A 21963-nucleotide genomic window follows, 5' to 3' on the forward strand; every position below is an offset into this window, starting at 1 on the left:
GCTGCCGGAGAAGGAGCTCTGGATCAAGATGGCTGTGGCCTGAGGCACTGACTGAGACCCTGTGGCTACGAGGACTGAGAGTAAGTGGCTGAAGGCTTACAAACAGCTAAACCCCAGGATGAGAGGTATTTGGGTTATGCTGCCAGCATGCTTAGTTTTTGTTATAGCCAGTGGGCTTATTCTTTTCTGGTGGTTATTACCAGTGGACCAGAAAGGGACTGATGGGAAGTTCAGAGATCCCAGGGTGCCGCAGAGGCACAAGCCTTTAGCCTACCAGGAACAGGGCGCAAGCAGCTGTACCCAGTGAGGGTGAGAACCAGGGCCAGAGGCCCAGCTGGAGACATGGGGAGAGCCAGAGACAGGGCCGGGGCCCACTGCCTAAAAGGGGCAAGAGCAGAGCCCCAGAGGGTGAGATCGCAGACCTAAGGGTGTTAGACCAAAGCACAAGAGGGGCAGAGATTGATAAAGGCAAAGAGGCCTGGCCCCAAAGAGTTGCAGAGAATTATAAGGTATAAGGGACCTGAACAGGCTGGAGCAGACTGATATAACCAAAGAGGCCTGAGCCTAAAAAGTAGCAGAGAATGATAAAGGCTTAAGAGACCAGAGCAGAGACTGGGGGCGAGTCCCCACTAATAGATAAGGGGTAGCACCTGCGAGCCCGCAGGGGAGGTCGGAGGCTGTGAGCAGCCCGTAAAGCATCTGGTGTTCTGGGAGGTGCGTACGGGACAGGAGATTCCCCTTACCATAAAGGATGGAATAAGATCAGTGGGGTCTAAAAAGGATCCACAAGCAGGTAACCAGACCAGGGCTCACCCTAGGACCCCTGCAGGCACCTTCCCTTTTCCTATATCAATTCTTCTATCAAAGGCATGGCAGGAAAAAAAAGCAAGGAGTGGAGCAGAACAGGAGCCATGTGGCCACCAGAACATGTCATAGCTGTCCTTGGAGCCCAAGTCCTATTACACCTTGGGACCCTGCAGCAGTGGCAGGGGCTGATCTATATGGACACATCCTGGCCTTGTTGTGAGAACAGAGAGATCACCTGAGTCTGAGAAAGGAAGGGAGGGCTGGACAGAGGGCCAGTTAGAGGGCTGGTAAGAGACCAGTTAGAACAAGGCCGGAGACATCCACGTGACCAACATCCCATGCCTGGCTCAGGGGCACAGCCTGAGCTGGACTGGACAAAAACCCATTTGCTTGACACTGAAGCCAAATCTCAGCTCGAGCCAGAGCCAAGGTCGGATTATGTCCCCAGCGAATGAGGTCGGTGGGAAGGTGAAGATCGGGGCCTTGGTGTCAGCATCAAGAAATGCCACCTGCCCCCCTGCATAGTCCAGACAGACCCGCAACTTGCTGGGCGCCTGGCGCAGGTCCAGGCGGGTGGGAGCAGGGGCCGTGAGAGCCTGGAACTGACCCCCACAGCGCTGCACGGCCCAGATCCCCCCCTCGGGGCTAAAGCTGATCAGTCCCTTCCTCTTCACAGACTCTCTGGCCACCCCCACGGCCCAGCCGTACCCCTGCCCCACCTCCACCTCCCAGCAGTGTCTCCCCGAGATGAATCCCTCGCAGCCCAGCACACAGGGCTCAGAACCAAATCTTTTAGGATTTTCAGGCAGATGCTGCCGTGTTTCTGCTCGTTGCACTCTTCTCCTGTCCGCAGAGAAGACAAGAGAGGGATGAGCCGTGTCTGGATCCAGAGTCACTGTCGCTGGGAGAGAGAATCGCAGCGTCGGGGCAGAGCTCAGCCCTGGGGCAGGTGGGACCGTTCCCCCCCTTCCCCGACCTGCCAGGGACCGTCCTGGCCCCAGGAGCTGCCTCTGCCCTGGGCCCTGGAGGCTGAGCACAGACGGCCCCGCAGCTCCTCAGCCTGGCACTGGCAGCCACTCCTGCCCCTGCTAAGCTTGGGGCAAGAGGAGGCAGGCGACAGCCCCTCTGACCTGCCATCCACTCCCAGGCTAGGAACGGAGGTGAAGAGGCAGCTGTGGAGACGATCTCCTCAAACAGTGTGGGAGGATGCCTAAGTGGCACAAGGCAGCAGCATCCTTATCCCCCTTTCCCCACCTTCTCCTTCCACAGCAGCTCCCTGGGGAGAGCCTGGCTCTGCCCCGAGAAGAGGGAAGCGGTAGGAGAAGAAACAGGGGAGTCTCTGCCAGGCACGAGGGGAGAGACACAGCAACCCCGAGGGACACCTGCTCCCTCCCAGCACAGAACTGAACAGCCGAGGGCCCCGAGCGGAGAGAAAGGGTCCGTCCATGGCTTGTGCGGGATTCTGGGAATTTGCTGCGACTCAAGGCCGTTCCCACGAGAGCTTACCCTTAGTGTATGGCTGTAGTGCATCCCCATGTGGTACATCCCCACTTCTCTTCTCCAGGGCAGATGGAAAAGTGTCTGGAGGGGAAAAGAGCACAGACGTGACACTCCCTGCTGTTGGGCTGGTAAGGATACTGCAGCTCAGCTCTTGCCCCTGCATCTCCCTGAACCTAGACAGTGGCACCGTCTCTGCCTGGAGGTGATGTCCTGCTTTTGCAAGAGAGCAGGACATCAAAGGTGTAGCTTCCCTCAAGCAACCTCCCTCCATCTGCCCCACTCTACTCCAGAGACACACAGGAACCCTCCCAATGCCTGCTTCTCCTGTGACGGGGGGAAATGAAGTGGGCAGGGAGATTTCTCCTTTCCCTACAGCCCACTGCAGCCAGACAGGCTGGGTCCATATCTCAGAAAAAGCCTTGGATTTGGAGTCTCTATTTTGGATGCCAACCACTGAGCACGAGGCCTGCTGCTCAGAGGAGCTCGGCTCCTGCAGCTCCCACCGACTCTTTGTGCAGCAGCAAGTGGCACAGCCCCTGCCTGGCTCTGTCCTGGGGAAAGACTGAGAATTATCGGGCTACACGGGGGCCTTAATACTTTGAGATCACAGGGTGCACGGACATACCACATTACTGCCTGGACTCTCCTACCTCCACTCAGTTTGTGGGCTCTGTGCCATTTATAAATAACTTGGTTTTCAGCCAATAGACCAGAGCCCATCTCCTCCCATGGCCACAGACCCCCCTCTCTGCGTCCCCTCCCACATCCCTTCTCCGTACCTTTAAACTCCCTCCCAGTCTCTGTCATGGCACAGGTTGTCTGGCAAAAATCCTGGAGCCTCCTTTCCAGCTCAGGAGAAATTGGCACCAGCTGTGGGATCTCCCCTCTTTCACACCTGGGGAAACCCATCTCAGGTGAGCGAATGAACTGGCAGACCTCCGTGCCATTCCCTGCTCAGCCCTGCTCCACGCAGGTGCAGCATGGGCAGTGGCAGTGCGACTGCCCCTCGCACTGGCCCATTCAGATGTTTTTCCCCGCCTTGGTCATTGCTGACCTGGGTAGATTACTGACCGATGACCTGGCAAAGAATGGCCCATATTCCACACCGAGGGCCCAGAGGCACCCAGACCTCAGGGAAAGAGACATCCCTTGAGAGGCTTTTGCTTAAAAATGTCTGTCCAACACAATGGACAACCCCTCAGCTCTGGAGAAATGCTCCTCTCAGAATTAAGTTCACTGGAGACATTTGCATCCTGCCGCACCAACCGCACTGCTGAGCCCCGGGGAGGCACAAGTCTACCATGCTCTGCAGCCGCTTCCCAGCAGCAGCCCGTGTGAGGAGTCAACTGAAGCCACGTACCTGCTCAGGGTCTTTCTGATACCCTAGGAGGCAAAGAGAGACAATATGAGTTGCCCATGTCACACACTGGGAATCTCAGGGGGGCATTTGGAAACAAGCCTATAGAGAAGCACTATGTAACCTCCAGAGCGAGCGACTGGCTGAGCTGCTGAAGCTTTCCATCTCTGGCATGTGCCTGTCTGTAATTTTTCAGAGATGAAGATCAACTGTCATGCCTGTGATGCATGTACCACAGGGGTGGGCAAAATATGACCCACAGGCTGGATCTGGGGCACAGGTCAGATCCAGACCACATAAGTCTTGGATCCAGCCCAAGGAAGCTTCAGCCGGGTGGCTTCTGCCCTAGCACTAAGGGCTCTGGATCCTGTTCCTGGCCACCTTCCAGCCACTCTGCCACCCTCAGGTGGCTGCGCATCGCACCAGGTGGGCTGAGTGGGTGCAAGGCAGCCGGGAGCTGGAGCCAGAACTGCACATGCTGGGCCAAGAGCTGCCCAGCCGCAACTTCCTTCCTATCCGGATGGGCACAGCAGGGGCAGGAGCAAGAGCTGCTGCAGGTGAAGGAAGCAGAGCTGCATCTCAGCAACTACAGCTACACTGAGAGTAGCCCCACCAGTAAGCTATGTGTACTGGCTGCAGCTGGGCCGGCAACTGCAGGGAGGAGCATGGTGCCAGCTGCCCCAAGCAGGGTGCTGCTGCATGTGCTCCCTGCCCCTCAACTCCATCCCTCCCCTCGACCCTGGCCAACTCTCAGGACCTAACACCCAGGCAGCACCCCCCCCACCACACACACATGTGCACACTAACCCTCCAAACCCCACCACCCACAGGGCAGGGGTGTGCAGGGAGTGGATCTCCGTTCTGCCCTGGGCTCCAAACTTGCATGTTCCTGCCCACAGAACCAGAGCTTTGCACCAGCCCCAGCCCCAGGCCCATGCTGTCCCTGCCCCATGATCCTGGGACCTCCATGAAGACCACCCCCAGCGCCTGCAACTGCACAGGTGGAGAGCTGCATGCTGGGAGAGGGCCAGGATCATGGGGTAATGACAGTGCTGGGCAGGGGCCCAGGGAAGAGCCATGACCCACACCTTGCATCACCCTGCCTACAGAACTTGCACCCGTTGCAGGGGTGTGTAGGCCACAGATCACGGCTCTGCCCAGGGCTCCAGCACCACACTGGCAACCCCTTATAACCTTGCCCCTGATCCCACTTCAACCCCCCATCTGACTCCTGAACACAGCCCACCCACGGCCCCATCCTGCATCAGGAGTTTGGCGAGTTGTTCCGTGGCGGGAGGAATGTGCTGACCTGGCCTGCAGCAGCTCATCACAAATCCCTGTGTGGCCCACGGGCAAAAATAATAGCCCACCCCTGATATACTGGGTCACCCTGTGGCCTCTAGGAGTCAGGAGCCGTCCCCCCCAGGACAAGGCCCTGGGCTGTCCCCAGCACAGGCTCACCTGCAGGAACTCACTCGCTGGCTGCTGGCACTTCGCCTCCATCTCGCTGATCAGCTCGCTGAGATGGGAAATCTCCTCAGAGAGTTTGATGACCTTTGCTTCCTGTATTTTCTCAGCCTCCTTCTCCAGCTCTCCCAGCTGGGCCAGCAGGAGCTGCTCTTGTTCCAGGAGTATCCAGCGCAGTTGCCGAAACTCAGACATAATCTTCTGCCTCTCGGCTGCTGTCTGTTTCTGTAACAATAGTAAGTGACACCAACACAGGCCTGAGTGTGCAGGGGACAGATTCTTGGCAAAGCCCAAAACACCAGGATAATATCCTCCCCCCTGGCAGATATGCAGTCATTTTTTTTGCCATTGCATTTGACCCTAATATGCATTAAGGGAGGGGCAGGCAATTATTTTGGGCAGAGGGCCGCTTACTGAGTTTTGGCAAGCCATCAAGGGCTGCATGACAGGCAGCCCAGGGCAGATTAATATTAATTTTGCCCACCCCTGTATTAAGGGGAGGTGGCCATGCTGGGTGAGATCAATCAGAGATTTGGAGTGAAGCACCATCACAGCATGCTGATCACAGCCAGCTGTCCCTCTTTTTCACCTGAACCAGGTGCTTCAATATCGCTCCTTACCCAGGAGCTGGCAACAGCTGGGGACTGGACACAGGAGAAGCAATTGAACCTGAATCTAGACAAGACAGAGGCGATGATGTCTGGCAGCCTCCTGGCTTGTGGGGAATAAAGAAATTTCTCAATGATGGGAGTGACTAGGGGCACCTTTCACCAACTCCATCAGGGCTGGATCTGGCATCCATCATTCACATCCTTGTAACCACAAACACAGACTGCAGAAATGTGATTTCAATGGGCCTGCACTTGAGCCTCATCTAGAAGCTTCAGCTGGTACAAGAGCTGCTTTGCAACAGAGGCGGGTTGCTCCAGAATCTGCTCTGGCTTCCACTACTTTTATGGGAGCAAAACACAGTGCTGGTTTTGACCTCTAAGGCCAAAGCCAGGGCCTGGTATACTTCAAGCTCCCCCGTCTTCCCTTGTATCCCACTATGATCCCTGATGTCAGCCAAGAGTAGCTTCCTGCAAGGACCACATATACACAAAGATGCTTTAGTGAATTGTGTGGGACGTGGCTCTGGGTAATGGCTCCTTAGCCCCAGAAATCCCTCCCCCTTGTGATCCCAAGGCACCTACCAGATACTCCTGGGTTTTCCCTTCTCCAGTCTGTTTGAATCCCAGGAGGGTCTCTCTCCTTCCCCTCAGAGTCCTCAAGTGGGCCTGAAGTTTTTCCTAAAGAAATAGAAAATTTTTTAGCTTGAGCAGCGGGAGGTGGAGGGTGCATGAGATCATTTCAGTGGTTTGGTTTGCAGGGTATTAATAAAGGGAGTTTTTTGACTAACTAAATCCCAACACACGAGTGCTTCTTGGGGATCCAAGTCTGCTCATGACGCTGGAAACACCCAAAGTGCAATTAATTGCTGGAGCTGAGGAGGGAGCTTCAGCCCACAGACATCTTTTCCCGTTTGGTCCTTGACTAACTTCTCAGAGAAGGAAACAGCCGTCTCAGAGTGACAGCCTTGAAGGCTTGTTTCTGAGACTGTAGAGCTGTCACAGCCTGAGGGGTTCATCTTTAAAGCCTCTGATAACTGTGTTGCCTGGACAGAAGGGGCATAGTCAGAGAGCAACAACTCCATTAGCATAGCTGAGCTGTGAGGAATGGTTGGGTCCGCTCCAATTATGCTCCAAATTGCTGGGAGACAGGGTAGATATGCACCTTCATGGACTAAGCAGAGAGCACAAGCCTTTGTGAACACAAGTTCACTTCAAGAGATGCCATGAAAGGACTGCAGAAGGCAGAGGATATGAAGGAAAGAAAAAATAAAAAAAAATCAGACAAGCAGGGCGTGGGGGAAGAGAGACGGAGAGAGGGCGGGGGGAAGGGGATGGTGCTAGGAGAAGTGAAAAAAAGAAAATAAGGAAATGAGCAGTAAATCCATAATGCCCTGTTACTCTCCTGTAGAATTACCTACCTTCAGCTCAGCTCCTGCTGGGGGTCATAAAGACTCTTTTACCTACCTCAAGGCAGAGAGGCTGGAAAAAGGGAGTGCTAAAGAGCAATGTGCTAGTAATCACCCCCCCCAAAAGCGCTGCCAGGCTGAGAATACGGACCGTGGAGTTTGCTATCTGGGATGGCTTATGGCTTTGTTTAGGAGGGAAGATGCACTGATATGCAAGATTAGGCTTTGGAGACAGTCCTGTATAATGGAACAAGTGAATGTTGAATTGGGAGGTGAACCCTGGGGTCCAGTTTGAACCTGTGCTCCAGGACTGTTGCAAAGAGGTTTTGTGTCTTTCTCATTTAAGAGCTATATTTGTCTGAGGCAGGAACCCCTAGAAATCATTACACGCCCAATTAAATGTTGTAGCCTGTTCCCTACAAGGGCGGCTCCCCACAGCAGGTCACACCAGCACCTGAGGGAGAGAAATGACCCGTGGAAGGAAGTGTGGGAAGAAATAAACCTACCTGCAATTAAATCTAAAGCTGGGGTACATTAGCCAAAAAACAGTTCCTACCTTGTACTCCTCGGCAGCCTCTTCTAGGGGAACCACGCTGTGAAATCGGTGCGCCCGGGATCGGTCGCACACCACGCAGATGGGGGCTTCATCATCTTGGCAGAACAGTTTCAGAGCCTCCCCGTGCTCCCCACACACTTGCTGCCCTCCGGCTGCCTCCGCTGGCCGCACACTCAGGCCCTTCACCAGTTCTACTAAATTGCACACCTGCCTGTTTGGGCCCAGGGTCCCCTGGGGAAAGGTCTGTCTGCACTGGGGGCAGGTGACGTCCGTCTCAGCCCCCTCCCAGCACTGGGTGATGCAGGCTTGGCAGAAGTTGTGCCCGCAGCCCACGACCATCACCGGATCCCTGAAGAAGTCCAGGCAGATGGAGCAGGTCGCTTCCTCCCGGAGGCTTTGTACAGAGCTCTCAGCGGCCATGGCTGGGAGCAGGGAGGGGACAGGGCTGGTTTCACTTTCCTGAGCTCTGGTGCATGCTCATAAACAGCTTGGATTTTCCCTTCCTGGAAATGCTGGTGAGTACCAGCTGACCTGGCAGGAGTCCAGGAGTACAGAAGGGTTTTTTTCATTTAAATTATTTCAGCAATTCCTAAGCTGAAACTCAGTCTAACTCCTGAGTGTCTGGGGAAATAGGCTTGTGCTCTATATACTGGCAGTGATATTCAGTGCAGACAAAGCCCAGAAGCCCTGATCCTGCCCACATTTCTCTGGTGCTTTGCTTTCCCCAGGCCAGTCCTGCCCAGGAACTCGATGGGACAGTCCCTGGCACAGAGGTCGGCAGGGCACGAGTGCATCCAGCATCAGGGCCTGGGGGAGGGCTGCTCACAACCCCTCCCTCAGCACACACAGACGGCTGCTCCCCATGGTCACACAGGCATGGCCAAAGTGGCCTAACAGCACCAGGCAAGATCCAGAGGACAACAACAGCAGGGGAGGGAGGTAGAGCAATCCATGGCCATATTAGTGCACAAATTTTCCGGGGGGGGGGGGGCGCGCTTTGGGCACATCCCAAGAATATCACCTGCCCCTTCTTAGTGGGAGAAGGGCCTAGAAAAACCCCTCAGCCCCTCAGAAATAGTCTGTGCCATGGAGCAAATCCCCGCAGAAACAGTGTGCGCAGAAGAGCAGCCTCCCCAGCAGCAGCCTGGGGCTGCCTGTCACACCTGCCAGTAACTGGGAATGGGAGCAAAGGCACCCCCATTTGTAGGGTATGCTCCCTAGTGAGGTCTCTAGAGTGCCAGGTGAGGGAGCTCCAGGTCGAGGTGAGCAGGCTTCACATGAGCAGGAGATCGACAACTACTACTAGGCTTTTCACCAAAAGAACGAGGAGGAAAGAGCTTGAAAGCACAGCAGCATGAACAAAGAGACCAATCTGGAGTCCCATCCAGGGGTTGCTTGGAAGATGGTCATCTTGGGTCCCAAGGCACACAGCATCAGGCTCACTCCTCCCCTGGATGGGGACCAGAAGCTCTGGAGGAAGGAAGGCAGCCAGCTACCACCCCAAAGAAGAGATGCAGGGTGGTCGTGGTAGACGACTCCTTCCTGAGGGGGACAGAGGGTGTGATCTACCACCCTGAACCACTAACCCACGAGGTCTGCTGCCTCCCAGTGGCTCGTATCTGGGATGTGGCTGAAAGGATTCCTAAACTCGTACAGTCCACCAGCCACTACCCCACACTCGTCATCCATGGGGGCACGAATGACACGGCCAGGAACAATCCTGACTGTGTCATGAGGACCGCAGGGCTCTGGGGGCTGGGCTTAAGGGGTCAGGGGCATGGGTAGTCTTCTCCTGGGTCCTCCGGTTATGGGCCATGGGTACGGAAGGGACAGATGCATAGAAGAAATGAACAAAAGACTCCGGTGCTGGTGCTACCACGAGGGCTTTGGCTTCTTCAACCACAGCACACATTTTGTTGGGAAGGGATGGCAGCCACCGCACATCAAAGGGGAGGAACGCAGCCATGGAACCAGCAAATGGAGAAACAATAAGAAGCATCTGACACCAGCCGAAGGACAGGACTTTCCGCAGCACACCAGGAAGAGTGGGGCCTCCAATGGCAGGCTTAGTTGCCTGTATACAAATGCCAGGAGCATAGGGAACAAGCAGGACTGGAACAACTGGCCTTCCTGCTAATCAATAAGCAATGTGATCTCATAGGGATTACAGTGATCAGGTGGGACTCCACCTATGATTGGCGTTCATAGTTATAGAGGACTACACCTTACATAGGAGGGATGAAGGGTGGTGGAGTTGCTCCCTACATGAAGGAACGGTACACCTCCCTAGAAGCAGAGGCTGGCAATAAAGAAAGGTGACTTGAGACTCTCTGGGTCAAGATAGTGGGAGAGCAGGAGGAAGGGGATTTGACTGTAGGAGTTTACTACAGACCTCTTCAAGATAGGGAGAAAGGAGGACCCAGGGAATTACAGGCCCATCAATTTGACCTGAATCCCTGGTCAAAGTCTGGAGAAAATCATCAAAGAATCCCTTGCTGATGGGCTAACAGAAGGCGCTATTCTGAATGATAGGCAACGGGGCTTTGTTGCAGGCAGGTCATGCCTGACCAACTTCATGTCCTTCTACAATCAGGTAACTCGCCGCCTTCATACGGGAAACGAAGTTGATGTCATACTTGTGTCCAGTATACTGTGTACTGTGTCCAGTTCTGGGCGCTGCACTTCAGGAAGGATGTGGAGCAGCTTGAGAGAGTCCAAAGGAGGGCCACACACGATTAGAGGTCTGGAGAGCAGGTCATATGAGGAGAGGCTGAAAGACATGGTTCTGTTCAGCCTGGGGAAGAAAAGACTTATAAGGGACTTGGTGGCAGCCTATGAGTATATTAGGGGTGTACATCAGGGCCTGGGGGAGCATCTGTTCACCAAAGCACCCCAGGGAAACACAAGAAACAATAGACACAAAATTCTTGAAGATCACTTCAGATTGGACATAAGGAAAAACTTCTTTTATGATTTGCGTGTCGAGGGTCTGGAACAGACTCCCCCCAGGGGTGGTACAATCACTCACCCTGGCAATCTTCAAAAAGCTTCTTGATGCCCACCTTTCTGGGGTCATCTGACCCCACCAGTCTTTCCTGCCCAAGTGCAGGGGGGCTGGACCTGATGATCTTGCACGGTCTCTTCCAGCTGCTATGAATCTATGAAAAACAGGGCCACTTCATCCCCCCTGTTGTGGTGGAAGACAAGCAAGTCCTGGATTCCCAGGTCCCCCTGTGTTGTAGTGCTGATGTCAATGTAGGGAAGGAGGAAACCTTTTGTTAGTGCAAGCATCCATTGCAACCTGGCACCAAGAGCAGGCACCACTCCCTCCCCGCTGGAGTGGCCAGCTCCTATACTCAGCCTTGCTGCTAATCCTCAACCCTACTGCCAGGAGGCGAACTGCACATGCAGTGGAGGTTGGCACTGTGGAAGGAACATGCAGCACAGAGCAGCTCGATAGCATTAATCCCCCATGCGGGATCGGATTTAGGCAGGAAACTTTGACCCAAGGACAGTGCTGGGAGTGATGTGCTACAGATCCCGCCCGGAGCACAAATCCCTTCAGGCCTGGACCTCAGCTTTCTGGCTCTGGGCAAGTCTAGTGCAGGAGGAGTGAAATATCAATGTAACTAGCACCCTGACCAGACCTTACAGCTAGTAAAGAACCCGCAAGCCCTTGGCTTCCCTAGGCTTACAAAAACAGGTGTGCCCTCCCTGTATGAGCAGAGAAGCCTGCTGCTGCCAGTTGCCATGAAATCAGTTATCTCGCTAGCACCCTGACCAGATCCGACCTTGAGCAGAAAAAGTGTCTTGGGGAAATATCGAGAAAAGGAACGCCAATGAGGTGCAGTTAGCACGAACATTGTGTGCCCGCAGGGCACGTTGCAATGGTAGCAAGCAACTACAGCCCTCTGCAATTCTTGTGTTGTCAATTCACTATGAATTGGCACATACCCTCCTGAGTTCCCTCTGAGGTAGGTAGTGAGTTGGACCTGGGGAACTTTGGCAAAAAGTGCTGGGAGTCGTGTGCTACAGATAACCCTGAGACTGTGAAAAATCCCTTCGGACCCAGCCCTCAGCTTTCTGGCTCTGGACAAGTCTAGGGCGGGAAGGAGACCGTGACAAACCCTCGAGTGGCCTAGGGTTTATCTACAGGACACAGACCTCTACCCAGTGTCCTGCTGTACCTTGAGACTGACACTGGGTCTTGCTCATGGGAGACTCTTCTCTGCTTAGCAAGACTCAATCTGGCCAGCTCCCTGATCAGACCTTACAGCTCAGTGGAGAACCAAGAAGCTCTTGGCTTCCCTTGGCTTGAAAAAATAGGTGTGCCGTCTCTATACCAGCGATGAAGCCTGCTGCTGCTAGCTGCCACAAAATCAGTTATCACAGGACAAACTGTAAGTTCAGAGTAGGTTTACTGCATAAGACAGAAAAGCACAGGACAAAGATTTCACTTGCAGACAGGCAAACAGAAAGCAAACCGAAACACCGCACCGCTGCCTTCTACCTTGAAACAGCTTCCAGGTGCCTTCCCTGTTTCAGTCAACAACTGGCCCACTAGCCTCTTGGCCCTGGAGGTCTTGGGCAGCAACCAAGAAAAACGCCTCTGCAAGGTGTACGGCAGAGGTGGACAAGTGGGATGAAGAGCCTACTACCTGGAGGTCTTGGCCAGCAACCAAGAAGAAAGCCCCCGCAATTCAGAAAAGAAACTCAAGCCTCAGCTTCCTTTGTGGAAGGCCCCCCCTGCGCCCTGAGCCCTCTGCCATTGCAGTGGTCATAGCTCCCGAGCACAGCTGCAGCAATGAATGAAATGCGTCTGCAGAACTTGTCCAGCTCGTGCTGATGCAAGAGGTAGGGAGGGTTTTCCCCAGCAAGAAGCTTTTTCCCAGTCAGAAGACATGTACCCCAGTCCAAATTTGCTGGGACATGGCCAGTAACCAGGAGGAGGGCAAGAAGACTATATGAAAAGGGCCTGCAGAACTTGTGCAAATCGAGCTGGTGCTCGGGCCAAAGCCAACAAAGAAGCCTCAGCTTCTGCCACTGCAGAGGTTATAGCTCAGGTATACAGCTTCCTTTGTGGCCAGCAACAATTCCAAAGTTGCAAGGGTACAGCAGAGAGATGTAAGACAGAGGGGAGCAAGTGGGGCAAAGAGCCCGCAGGCCTGGGCCTACTACCAAGACCCTGGGAGGGAATTTGCCAGAGGTCTTTGCCAGCAACCAAGAAAAAACTTCCGCATTTGTGGCCAGCAGCAACCCTCTAATTACAAATCCATAATATGCTCATTAGCAAACAGGGCCAGCAACCAGGAGGAGGGATGGAATAAAATGAAATGGATTTGCAGAACTTGTGCAACTCTTACCATACACAAGCTGATGCTCGGGCCAAAGCCTGCAAGAAAGCCTCCGCAATTCAAGTAGTATACAGAAGAGAAGCCTCAGCAGTACTTGTAGCCAGCAACCGGGAGAAGGAAGTAATACAAGTTCAGTAAGGGTAGTATGTAAAGCAAAAGGGTATATATCTCTTCTGTACGGGGATAAAGGGACCGAGGGAGGAGCTTGAACCAGGAGGTGGGCATTTCCTTCCCCCCAACTGCCCTTCTATGGGGAAAGAGGCAGGGAGGGCGCATAATCGCCTGCCTTATGCTCACTATCTGCTTTCTCATCATAAGGAATCAAATATAAGTCTATATAACATAAGTCTATATCATATATTGGCTATATATATATATATACACACACATATACATATACACGGTGGAGGTGCAGGATGTGTGTAGGGTGATAAGGCAGATCTACCTGCTTAGAAATGCTGTAATAAGGAATTGAACTGTTACAATTATTATTGACCATTAATAAATCAGCATTAACATTACTATTACTACAAACTCTTATTAATATATTACTATTGGAATTAATAATATTATTGACTCCTATTATTCATATTACCTGTTATTACATTATAAGTCTATGTAAGTCAGGATGAAAGTCAACTATAATTATAATGCATAATAGTTCAGTTCTTGAGGGAATCCTGAAGTAAACGTTGTCATCCTCCTCATCTTCTCTTTCTTCCTTTCTCTTTCTGCCTCTTGTCAAGAACAGGATGTGGCTGTGGCATGACGTGCTGACTGAGACCCTGTGGCTATGGGGACTGCAAGCAAGTGGCTGAAGGCTTACAAGGGACTAAGCCCCAGGATGAGAGGTATTTTGCTTCTGCTGCTAGTGTGCTCAGAGTTTTTGCTCTAGCCAGTGGGCTTATTCTTTTGTGGTGGTTACCAACAGTGGACCAGATATGGACCAATAGGGGAAATGTGGAGGTCTCATGAAGCATGAGCCTGCCAGGGACAGGACACAAGCTGCTGCAGCCTGAGAGGGTGAGAACCAGGGCCAGAGGCCCAGCTGGAGAGATGGCGAGAAAGAGAGATAGCGAGCCAGAGACAGGGCCGGGGCCCAGCACCTTAGAGGAGCAAGGGCAAAGCCCTAGAGGGATCAGATCACGGCCCTAATGGGGCAAGACTAAAGCACAAGATGGGTGGAGGTTGATAAAGGCAAAGAAGCCTGAGCCCAAGAGTTGCAAAGAGTGATTAGACATAAGGGGCCTGAACAGAGTTATAAAGGTAAAGAGGCTTGAGCCTAAAATGTAGCAGAGAACAATAAAAGTTTAAGAGACCAAAAGAGACTGGAGGCGAGTCCCCACTAATAAATAAGGGGTAACACCTGTGAGCTTGTAGTGGGGGATGGAGGCTGTGAACAGCCCATAAGGCATTTGGTGTTCTGGGAGACACGTACAGGTCAGGAGGGCCCACTTAACATAAAGGATGTAGTAAGATCATAGGGGTTTATAGAGAAACCGTGAACAGGTATCCAGACCAGGGCTCACTCTAGGATCCTTGGGGGCAGCTTTCCTGTTCCCACATCAGTTCTTCTAACAAAGGTGTGGCAGGTGAAAAAAAGAGAGGGCACTCTAAAGCTGGAGCAGAACAGGAGCCATGTGGCCACCAGGACATGTCATGGCTGTCCTTGGAGCCCAAGTCCTGTTACACCTTGGGACCCTGCAGCAGTGGCAGGGGCTGATGTGTACAGACACAGCTTGGGTTTGTTGTAAGAGGAGAGAAATCACCTAGGTCCAAGAGAAGGAGCGAGATCACCTAGGTCCAAGAAGGGGGAGAGGGCTGAGTTGAGGGGGGTCCTCCATGGTCAGAGAGACGAGTTAGAACAAAGCCAGAGACACCCATGTGATCATCTGCTGGGCAACATCTAATGCCTGGCTCAGGGGCGCAGTCTGAGTTGGCCTGAATCAAAATTGGAGCGTAACATAGGCTGGAGGCGGAGGCAGAACCAGGGCCGGATTCTGTCCCCAGTGAATGAGGCCGGTGGGAAAGTGAAAATTGGGGTCTCGGTATCAGCATCAAAAAATGACACCAGTCCCTCTGCATAGTGCAGACATACCCGCACCCTGCTTGGCTCCTGGGGCAGGTGCACACAGGTGGGAGCAGATGCAGTAAGAACCTGGATTTGATTCCCCCACCAGTGCAGCACACCCCAAAACCCCTCCTTGGGGCTTATCTTGATCTCTCCCTTCCTCCTTACAGTGTCTCTGGCAACGTCCAGGCCCCAGCCATTCCCCTCGTCCACATCCATCTTGACCTCCCGGTAGTGTCTCCCCCAGCTTAATTCTTCACGGCCCAGCACAAAGGACTCAAAGTCAAATCTCTCAGGATTGTCAGGCAGGTGCTGCCTTCTGCCTGCCAATGTCACACTTCTCCCATCTGCAGACAGGATGAGTTTGGGATGAGCTGGGTCTGGATCCAGAGTCACCATCACTGGAAGGGAGAATTGCAGCATCAGGACTGAGCCCAGACCTGGGGCAGATGGGGCCATTCCTCCCCCACCCCAGCAGCCCCGTCCTGCCTGGGCCTGTCCTGGGCCCCCGGAGCTGCCTCTGCCCTGGGCCCTGGAGGCTGAGCACAGACAGCCCCGCAGCTGGGAATTTGCTGCGACTCAGGACAACCCCACAAGAGCTTACCTTTGGTGTATGGCTGTGGTACATCCCCACTTCTCTTCTCCTGGACAGATGGCAGAATGTCTGGAGGGGAAAGGGGCACAGACATGACACTTCCTGCTGTTGGGCTGGTAAGGACATTGCAGCCTAGGTCCCACCTCTTTGACCCAAATGCCTCAGGCTGAGCAGAGATGCTGGGGTGGCTCCATCTCCACCCCAGGTACCAGCACCTGCAGCTGTTGTAATTTCAGAAGCTGCCTCTGCATCTCTCTGCCCCTCGACCGTGGCACCATCTCTGCCTGGAGGTGATGTCCTGCTTTTGCAGGGGAGCAGAACATAAAAAGTATAGCTTCCCCCTATCTGACTAGCCCGCCTCTCCCTACTTCAGCCCTCCCAGTGCCTGCTACTCTTGTGGGGAGGGAGAAATGGGAAGGGAGATTTCTCCTTTCACTACAGCCCACTGCAGACAAACTAGCTGGCTCAACATTTCTGAAGAAGCCTTGGATTTGGAGTCTCTATTTTGGATGCCAACCACTGAGCAACCAAGCCCTGGCACTCAGAGGAGCTGGGCTCCTGCAGGTCCCACTGACTCCTTGTGCAGCTGCGAGTGACAGGGCCCAGAGCACAGCCCCTGCCTGGCTCTGTCTTGGGGAAAGAATGAGAATTATCTGCCTACACGGGGGCCTTAATACTTTCTGATGTCACAGGGTGCACGAACGTACCACGTTAATGCCTGGACTCTCCGACCTCCACTCAGTTTGTGGGCTCTGTGCCGTTTGTAAATAACTTGGTTTTCAGCCAGTAGACCAGAGCCCATCTCCCCCCATGGCCACAGACCCCCCTCTCTGCGTCCCCTCCCCATCCCTTCTCCATACCTTTGAACTTCCTCACAGTCTCTGTCAGAGCACAGGTTTGCTGGCAGAAATCCTGGAGTCTCCTTTCCAGCTCAAAAGAAGTTGGCACTGGCTGTGGGATCTCCCCTCTTTCATACCTGGGAAAACCCATCTCAGGTGAGTGAATGAACTAGCAGACCTCAGCACCGTTCGCTGCTCAGCCCTGCTCCACGGAGGTGCAGCACAGGCAGTGGCAGTGCGACCGCCCCTTGCACTGGCCCATTCAGATGTTTCCCCCCAACCCTTGGTCACCGCTGACCTGGGCAGAATCGTGACTGATGACCTGGCAAAGAATGGCCTATATTCCACACCGAGGGCCCAGAGGCAGCCAGACATCAAGGGAAGAGACATCCCTTGAAGAGGTTTTTGGTTAAAAATGGTCTGTCTGACAGGACGGACGACCCCTCACCTTTGGAGAAATGCTCCTCTCAGGATTAAGTTAACTGGAGAAATTTGCATCCTGCCGCACCAACTGCACCGCTGAGCCCTGGGGAGGCACAAGTCTGCTATGCTCTGCAGCTGCTTCCCAGCATCAGCCCAAGTGAGGAGGAATGAAGTGGAGCCAGGTACCTGCTCAGGGTCTTTCTAATATCCTAGGAGGCAAAGAGAGACAATGTGATTTGCCCATGTTACATCCTGGGGATCTTAGGGAGGCATTTGGAAACAAGCACATAAAGAAGCACTATGTAGCCTCAAGGGCTAATGACTGGCTGAGCTGCTGAAGCTTTTCCATCCGTCATGTTTGTGTCTGTAATTTTTCGGAGATTAAGAACTCTTATGGCTGTGATGCATGAACAACAGCATTGGGCAAAATCCGGCCTGTGGGCAGGATCCATCCCAGCAAATGATTGTATCTGGCCTTTGACTTCTCTCGCAGCACTCCACATGGGTCCAAACCCCACCTAGGGCACTTAATGCTGTGCTCCTGTCTGCACTCACCACTCCAGCCCTGGCCAGTGAGCACAACTTCAAATGGGCCTGGTCGTGGTGTGACTGCAGCTGCCTGGGTGTTGATGGGCTTTACTTGCCTCCAGTAGAGGCTTCTCCTCCTGCTTCTACCCGTTTCGCCCTTCTGGACGGGGAGGAAGCTTCAGCCAGGTGACTCCTGCTCCAGCACACTGGGCTCTGGCTCCAGCTCCTGGCCACCCACTCTTCCACCCTCAGGTGGCTGCTCAGTGCACCGGGTGGGCAGAGTCAGTGCAAAGCAGCCAGGAGCTGAAGCCAGACCCCTACGTGCTGAGGCAGGAGCTGACCAGCAGCAGCTTCCTCCCCATCCGAATGGCCACAGCACGGGTAGGAGGAGGAGGTGCAGTAAATGAGGGCAGCTGCACCAAAAGCATCCCCACCAGTAAGCTGTGCAACTGTGGGTGTGGGTAGGAGCACTGCATGGGCTTCCTCGTGTGGGGCTTTGCTGCACATATCACCTGTCTTTTGCTTCCTTGCCCCCATCCCTAGCCAGCTCCCAGGAACCCCCCCCCCACACACACACACATACTCCCACATTCCCACCTACAGCACAGGGACACAACAGGGAGTAGTTCACAGCTCTGCCCTGGGCCCAAACCCTGCACGTCCCTGTCCACAGAACCAGGGCTTTGCCCCAGCCCTGACCCCACACTGGCCCTGTCTCATAATCCTGGGGTCCCCACAGAGACCCCCTGGTACCCATAGGTGGGCAGGGGGAGATCTGCATCCAGGAATGGGGCCAAAATCTTGAGGCGATGACAATGCTGGTCCAGAGCCCAGGGAAGAGCCACAATCCACTCCCTGCATTACTCTGCCTGCAGAACTTGTGCCCGTCAGAGGGATGTGCAGGCAGCTGACCATGGCTCTACCCAGGGCTCCCACACCACGCCACCACCGCCCCACAACCCCACCCCTGGGCCCAGCCTCAACCACCCGTTGCAATCCTGAACACATCCCGCCCATTGCTCCATCCTGCAGGGGGAGTTTTGGTGAGTTGTTCTATGGGGGGAGGAAGGTGCTGACCTGAGCCACAACAGCTCATCAAAAGTCCTTATGTGGCCCACGGTGTGACAGCTGAAAATCATGTCTGTGTGATAAAGGTGCTTGCTGAAGGCTCTATGAAGATTAGACCAAGTGTTTTTCTGTATTTGTTCAGATATTAAGCTACATGCTGTTCCTAAGAGCCTAATAAAAGTCAAAGATGTAGTAAAGCCTTGTATAAAGTAAGGCTGAAAATTTAGCAAAGCCTTGAAGTAGTAAGGCCCTGTGGCATAGTTAAAATTAACCTTATCAAAAGAATGCAAGGCTTGTACTGCTATTGGTCAGTCTAAGGACAGTTGAAATAAAAGAATCTGAATGGGTGTAAGTTATCAGCATAGTTCAGAAGTTATAAATTGGCTGGCACATCTGGGAGTCATTTAGAAGGAAGATACAGCTTTGTGAAAGGGACGAATTAGCTGCTGGCCTGGATCAGCGGGCCCATGGATCTCAAAGAGCCCCAGGACTGAATGCCAGGGTCCTTTCTGGTACCTCTCAGACAGCGCTGATCAGGGATGCCTGACTTCGCTGACCTTTGCAGAAGAGAAACTTGTTGTACATCAGGCATCAGAGGGGACTGCCAATAAGTTGCCGACGTGAATTATTATCGGCTATCTGTTGTTTTGTTATCTGTGTGTAGTTATGTTTTTGTTAAGTCAATAAACCTTTCTTACCTTTCTACCCGTGACCATACCCTCAATCCCGAACCCTCCGCTGGTAGCTGGGACACACAGACCAAAATCATTTCCCACCCCTGACATACTGGGTCACCCTGTGGTTTCTAACTGCTGGACTTCAGGAGTCAGCAGACTCCCTTCCCAGTACAAGGCTCTGTGCTGGAGACAGCCCAGTCTCACCTGCAGGAACTCACTGTCTGGCTGCTCGAACTTGCTCTCCATCTCACAAATCAGCAAATTGAGATGGGAAATCTCCTCAGACAGTTTGGTTCCCTTTTCTTTCTGCATATTCGCAACCTCCTTCTCCAGCTGTCCCAGCTGGGCAAGCAGGAGTTGCTCTTGTTCCTGTAGTAGCTGGCGTAGTTGATGAAACTTGGACAAAATCTTCTGTTTCTCAGCTCTTGTCCATTTCTGTAAAATGACAACACTTAAGTGACACCAGCACAGGCCCGAGTGTACAGAGGGCAGATTCTTGGCAAAGCCCAAGGCACCAGGATGATATCCTTCCCCCTGGCTGATATGCAGTAACAGTATTTGACCCTAATATGTTTTAAGGGGAGGTGGCCATGCTGGGTAAGATCAGTCAAAGGTTTGGAGTGAGGCACTGTCACTATGCTGATGGTGCCTGTGGGCCAAATCTAGGGCTGTGGGCCAGATCACACCCAACTCTGTCCCTCTTTTTCATCTAAACCAGGCACTTTAGTCTTGGTCCTTACCCAGGAGCTGGCAACAGCTGGGGACTGGACGCAGGAGAAGCAATTGAAGATGAATCCAGAGAAGACAGAGGTGATGACGGTTGGCAGCCCTCCTGGTTTGTGGTGAATAATGAAACCTCTCATTGATGGGGGTGACTAGAGGCCAACACCATCTGGTCTGGATCTGGCAATTGTCATCCACATCCTTGTAACCTCAGGCACAGACTGCAGAAATGTGCTTTCTATTAGCCTGCACTTGAGCCCCATCCAGAAGCTGCAGCTGGTGCAGAACAAGGCAGCCTCCTCTGTGAGAGAGGCGGGTTGTCAGGAGCACGTTGCTCCAGTGCTCCAGAGTCTGCTCTCCACTATGTTTCTAGATGCAAAACATGATGCTGGTTTTGACTTCAGGGCCAAATTCAAAGCCTCGCATACTTCAGGCACCCGCTTCTTCCCTTGAGTCCCACTATGATCCCTAATATCAGGCAAGAGCAGCTTCTTGCAAGAACCGCATATACACAAAGCTTCTTTGGTGAAATCATGTAGGAGGTGGCGCTGGGTAAATGCTCCTCAGCCCTGGAAATCCCTCCCATTGTGGTCCCAAGACACCTACCAGATACTCCTGGGTTTTTCTTTCTCCAGACTGTTTCAGTTCCAAGAGGTTTTCTTCTCCTTTCCCTCAGAGTCTTCAAATGGCCCTGAAGTTTTTCCTAAAGCAACAGAAAGGATTTGAGCCATTTTATGTTGATGAGCAGGAGGAGGGGGATGCATGTGCTGATTTCAGTGGTTTGGTTTGAGGGGTGCTAATGAAGAGATTTTTTTGGTTATCCAAATGCCAAGACTCTACAGTTCCTTGCAGATCCAAATATGCCCATGACACTGGAGATACTTGCAAAGTGCAAACAATTTCTGAAGCTGAGGACAAAATTTCATGCCACAGACATCTTTTTTTGGGCCTGGTCCTCAACTGAATTCACAGAGAGGGAAACAGACATCCCAGAGTGAGACTCTTGAAGGTTTGTTTCTGGTACTATAGAGCTGACACGGCCTGAGGGGTTCAGCCTTAGAGCCTCTGGTAACTGTGCTGCCTGGACAGAGGGAGCGTAATGAGAGAACAACTCCATTAGCATAGCTGATGTGTGAAGAATGGTAGGGTTCACTCCAATGATGCTCTGAACTCTGCTGAGAGGCAGGGTAGATATGCACCTTCACAAACTAAGGAAATAAGGTATGATTATAGAGCACAAGATTTTGTGAACTCAGGTGCACTTCAAGAGATGCTATGAAAGGACTGCAGAAGGCACAGAATATGAAGGAGAGAGAAAACAGAAAAAAAGAGATAAGCTGGGGTTGGGGAAAGAGAAAGACAGAGAAAAGGGGAAGGGGCAGTGCTAAGAGAAAGAAAACAAAGGCCATTTCTTTCTACTCCTGTATGAAAAGGCCACCTTTCTACTCCTGTTAATGCAGCAAGAGGATTGTAACAAGGTGCATGGCTCAGGGGCTGAAGCCCAACTGCAGGGGTTAGAGGGAACAGGTGCCTGCCTGGAAGCTCTGGGCCAGCTGGCAAGGATGACTGTCCGGCCATTAGGTAGTTAAAATTCCCCAGGATGGTGGCTGAGGGAGAGGAGGAAGAGGATGTGCTGATGATGGCTGTTACACTGATGGAAAAGCACAGAGCCTCGGTTTCAGAGCTGTAGCATAGCGTAGTTGAGCTGTAGCGTAGTTAAGTTAAAAGTTCCTGAGTGGCTGAGACAAGGAGGAGGAGGTACCAGCGATAGCAGCAGTGTTGTGGCAGCAGCTGGTACACTGAGGGAAAAGCACAGAGCCTGGTTTTCCTCTCCCTCTAGGTCTGAGGAAAGACCAGAAGTTTTACTTTTCTTTGTTGTTTACACATGTGTTTATGTTGTTCCTTGCTCTCTTTGCCATGGGGACAAGCTGCCTACATGTAAAATAAAGGGACAGGAAGCTAGAATGAAAATCCGAGCAGT

At 52.9% G+C, this 21963-nt stretch overlaps 2 protein-coding genes across 2 annotated transcripts in view; both read right to left on the reverse strand.

Moving 5' to 3' along the window:
* Positions 1–1081: 1081 nt before the first annotated feature.
* Positions 1082–8178, reverse strand: LOC109308833 (zinc finger protein RFP-like). The gene is made up of 7 exons (XM_019533255.1): positions 7705–8178; positions 6325–6420; positions 5126–5356; positions 3668–3690; positions 3087–3202; positions 2314–2388; positions 1082–1708 (listed from the first exon to the last, which is right to left on the reverse strand). The coding sequence occupies exons 1-7, from the start codon at positions 8122–8124 to the stop codon at positions 1155–1157; spliced, it is 1515 nt and encodes a 504-aa protein (XP_019388800.1). The 5' UTR covers positions 8125–8178; the 3' UTR covers positions 1082–1154.
* Positions 8179–14946: 6768 nt separating this feature from the next.
* The window catches only part of LOC109308836 (zinc finger protein RFP-like), a 10002-nt gene continuing 2985 nt past the window's right edge, over positions 14947–21963 (reverse strand). The window contains 7 exon segments of the mRNA XM_019533259.1: positions 14947–15530; positions 15734–15793; positions 16585–16700; positions 17173–17195; positions 19464–19694; positions 20589–20642; positions 20644–20685. Coding sequence (XP_019388804.1) covers positions 14977–15530; positions 15734–15793; positions 16585–16700; positions 17173–17195; positions 19464–19694; positions 20589–20642; positions 20644–20685 — 1080 coding nt within the window. The 3' untranslated portion in view covers positions 14947–14976.

Source organism: Crocodylus porosus, unplaced genomic scaffold (assembly GCF_001723895.1).
Source record: "Crocodylus porosus isolate Cpor-Errol unplaced genomic scaffold, CroPor_comp1, whole genome shotgun sequence".
Taxonomy (NCBI): Eukaryota; Metazoa; Chordata; order Crocodylia; family Crocodylidae; genus Crocodylus; species Crocodylus porosus.

What these genes read in the sequence shown, in the direction of transcription:
- LOC109308833 (XM_019533255.1), bottom strand. Translation starts at nt 8,124, where the DNA reads ATGGCCGCTGAGAGCTCTGTACAAAGCCTCCGGGAGGAAGCGACCTGC. An exon ending in AGGCTGCCGAGGAGTACAAG is followed by an intron (nt 6,421 to 7,704) that starts GTAGGAACTGTT and finishes CTATTTCTTTAG; the next exon opens with GAAAAACTTCAGGCCCACTT. An exon ending in ACTACAGCCATACACTAAGG is followed by an intron (nt 1,709 to 2,313) that starts GTAAGCTCTCGT and finishes TCTCTCTCCCAG; the next exon opens with CGACAGTGACTCTGGATCCA.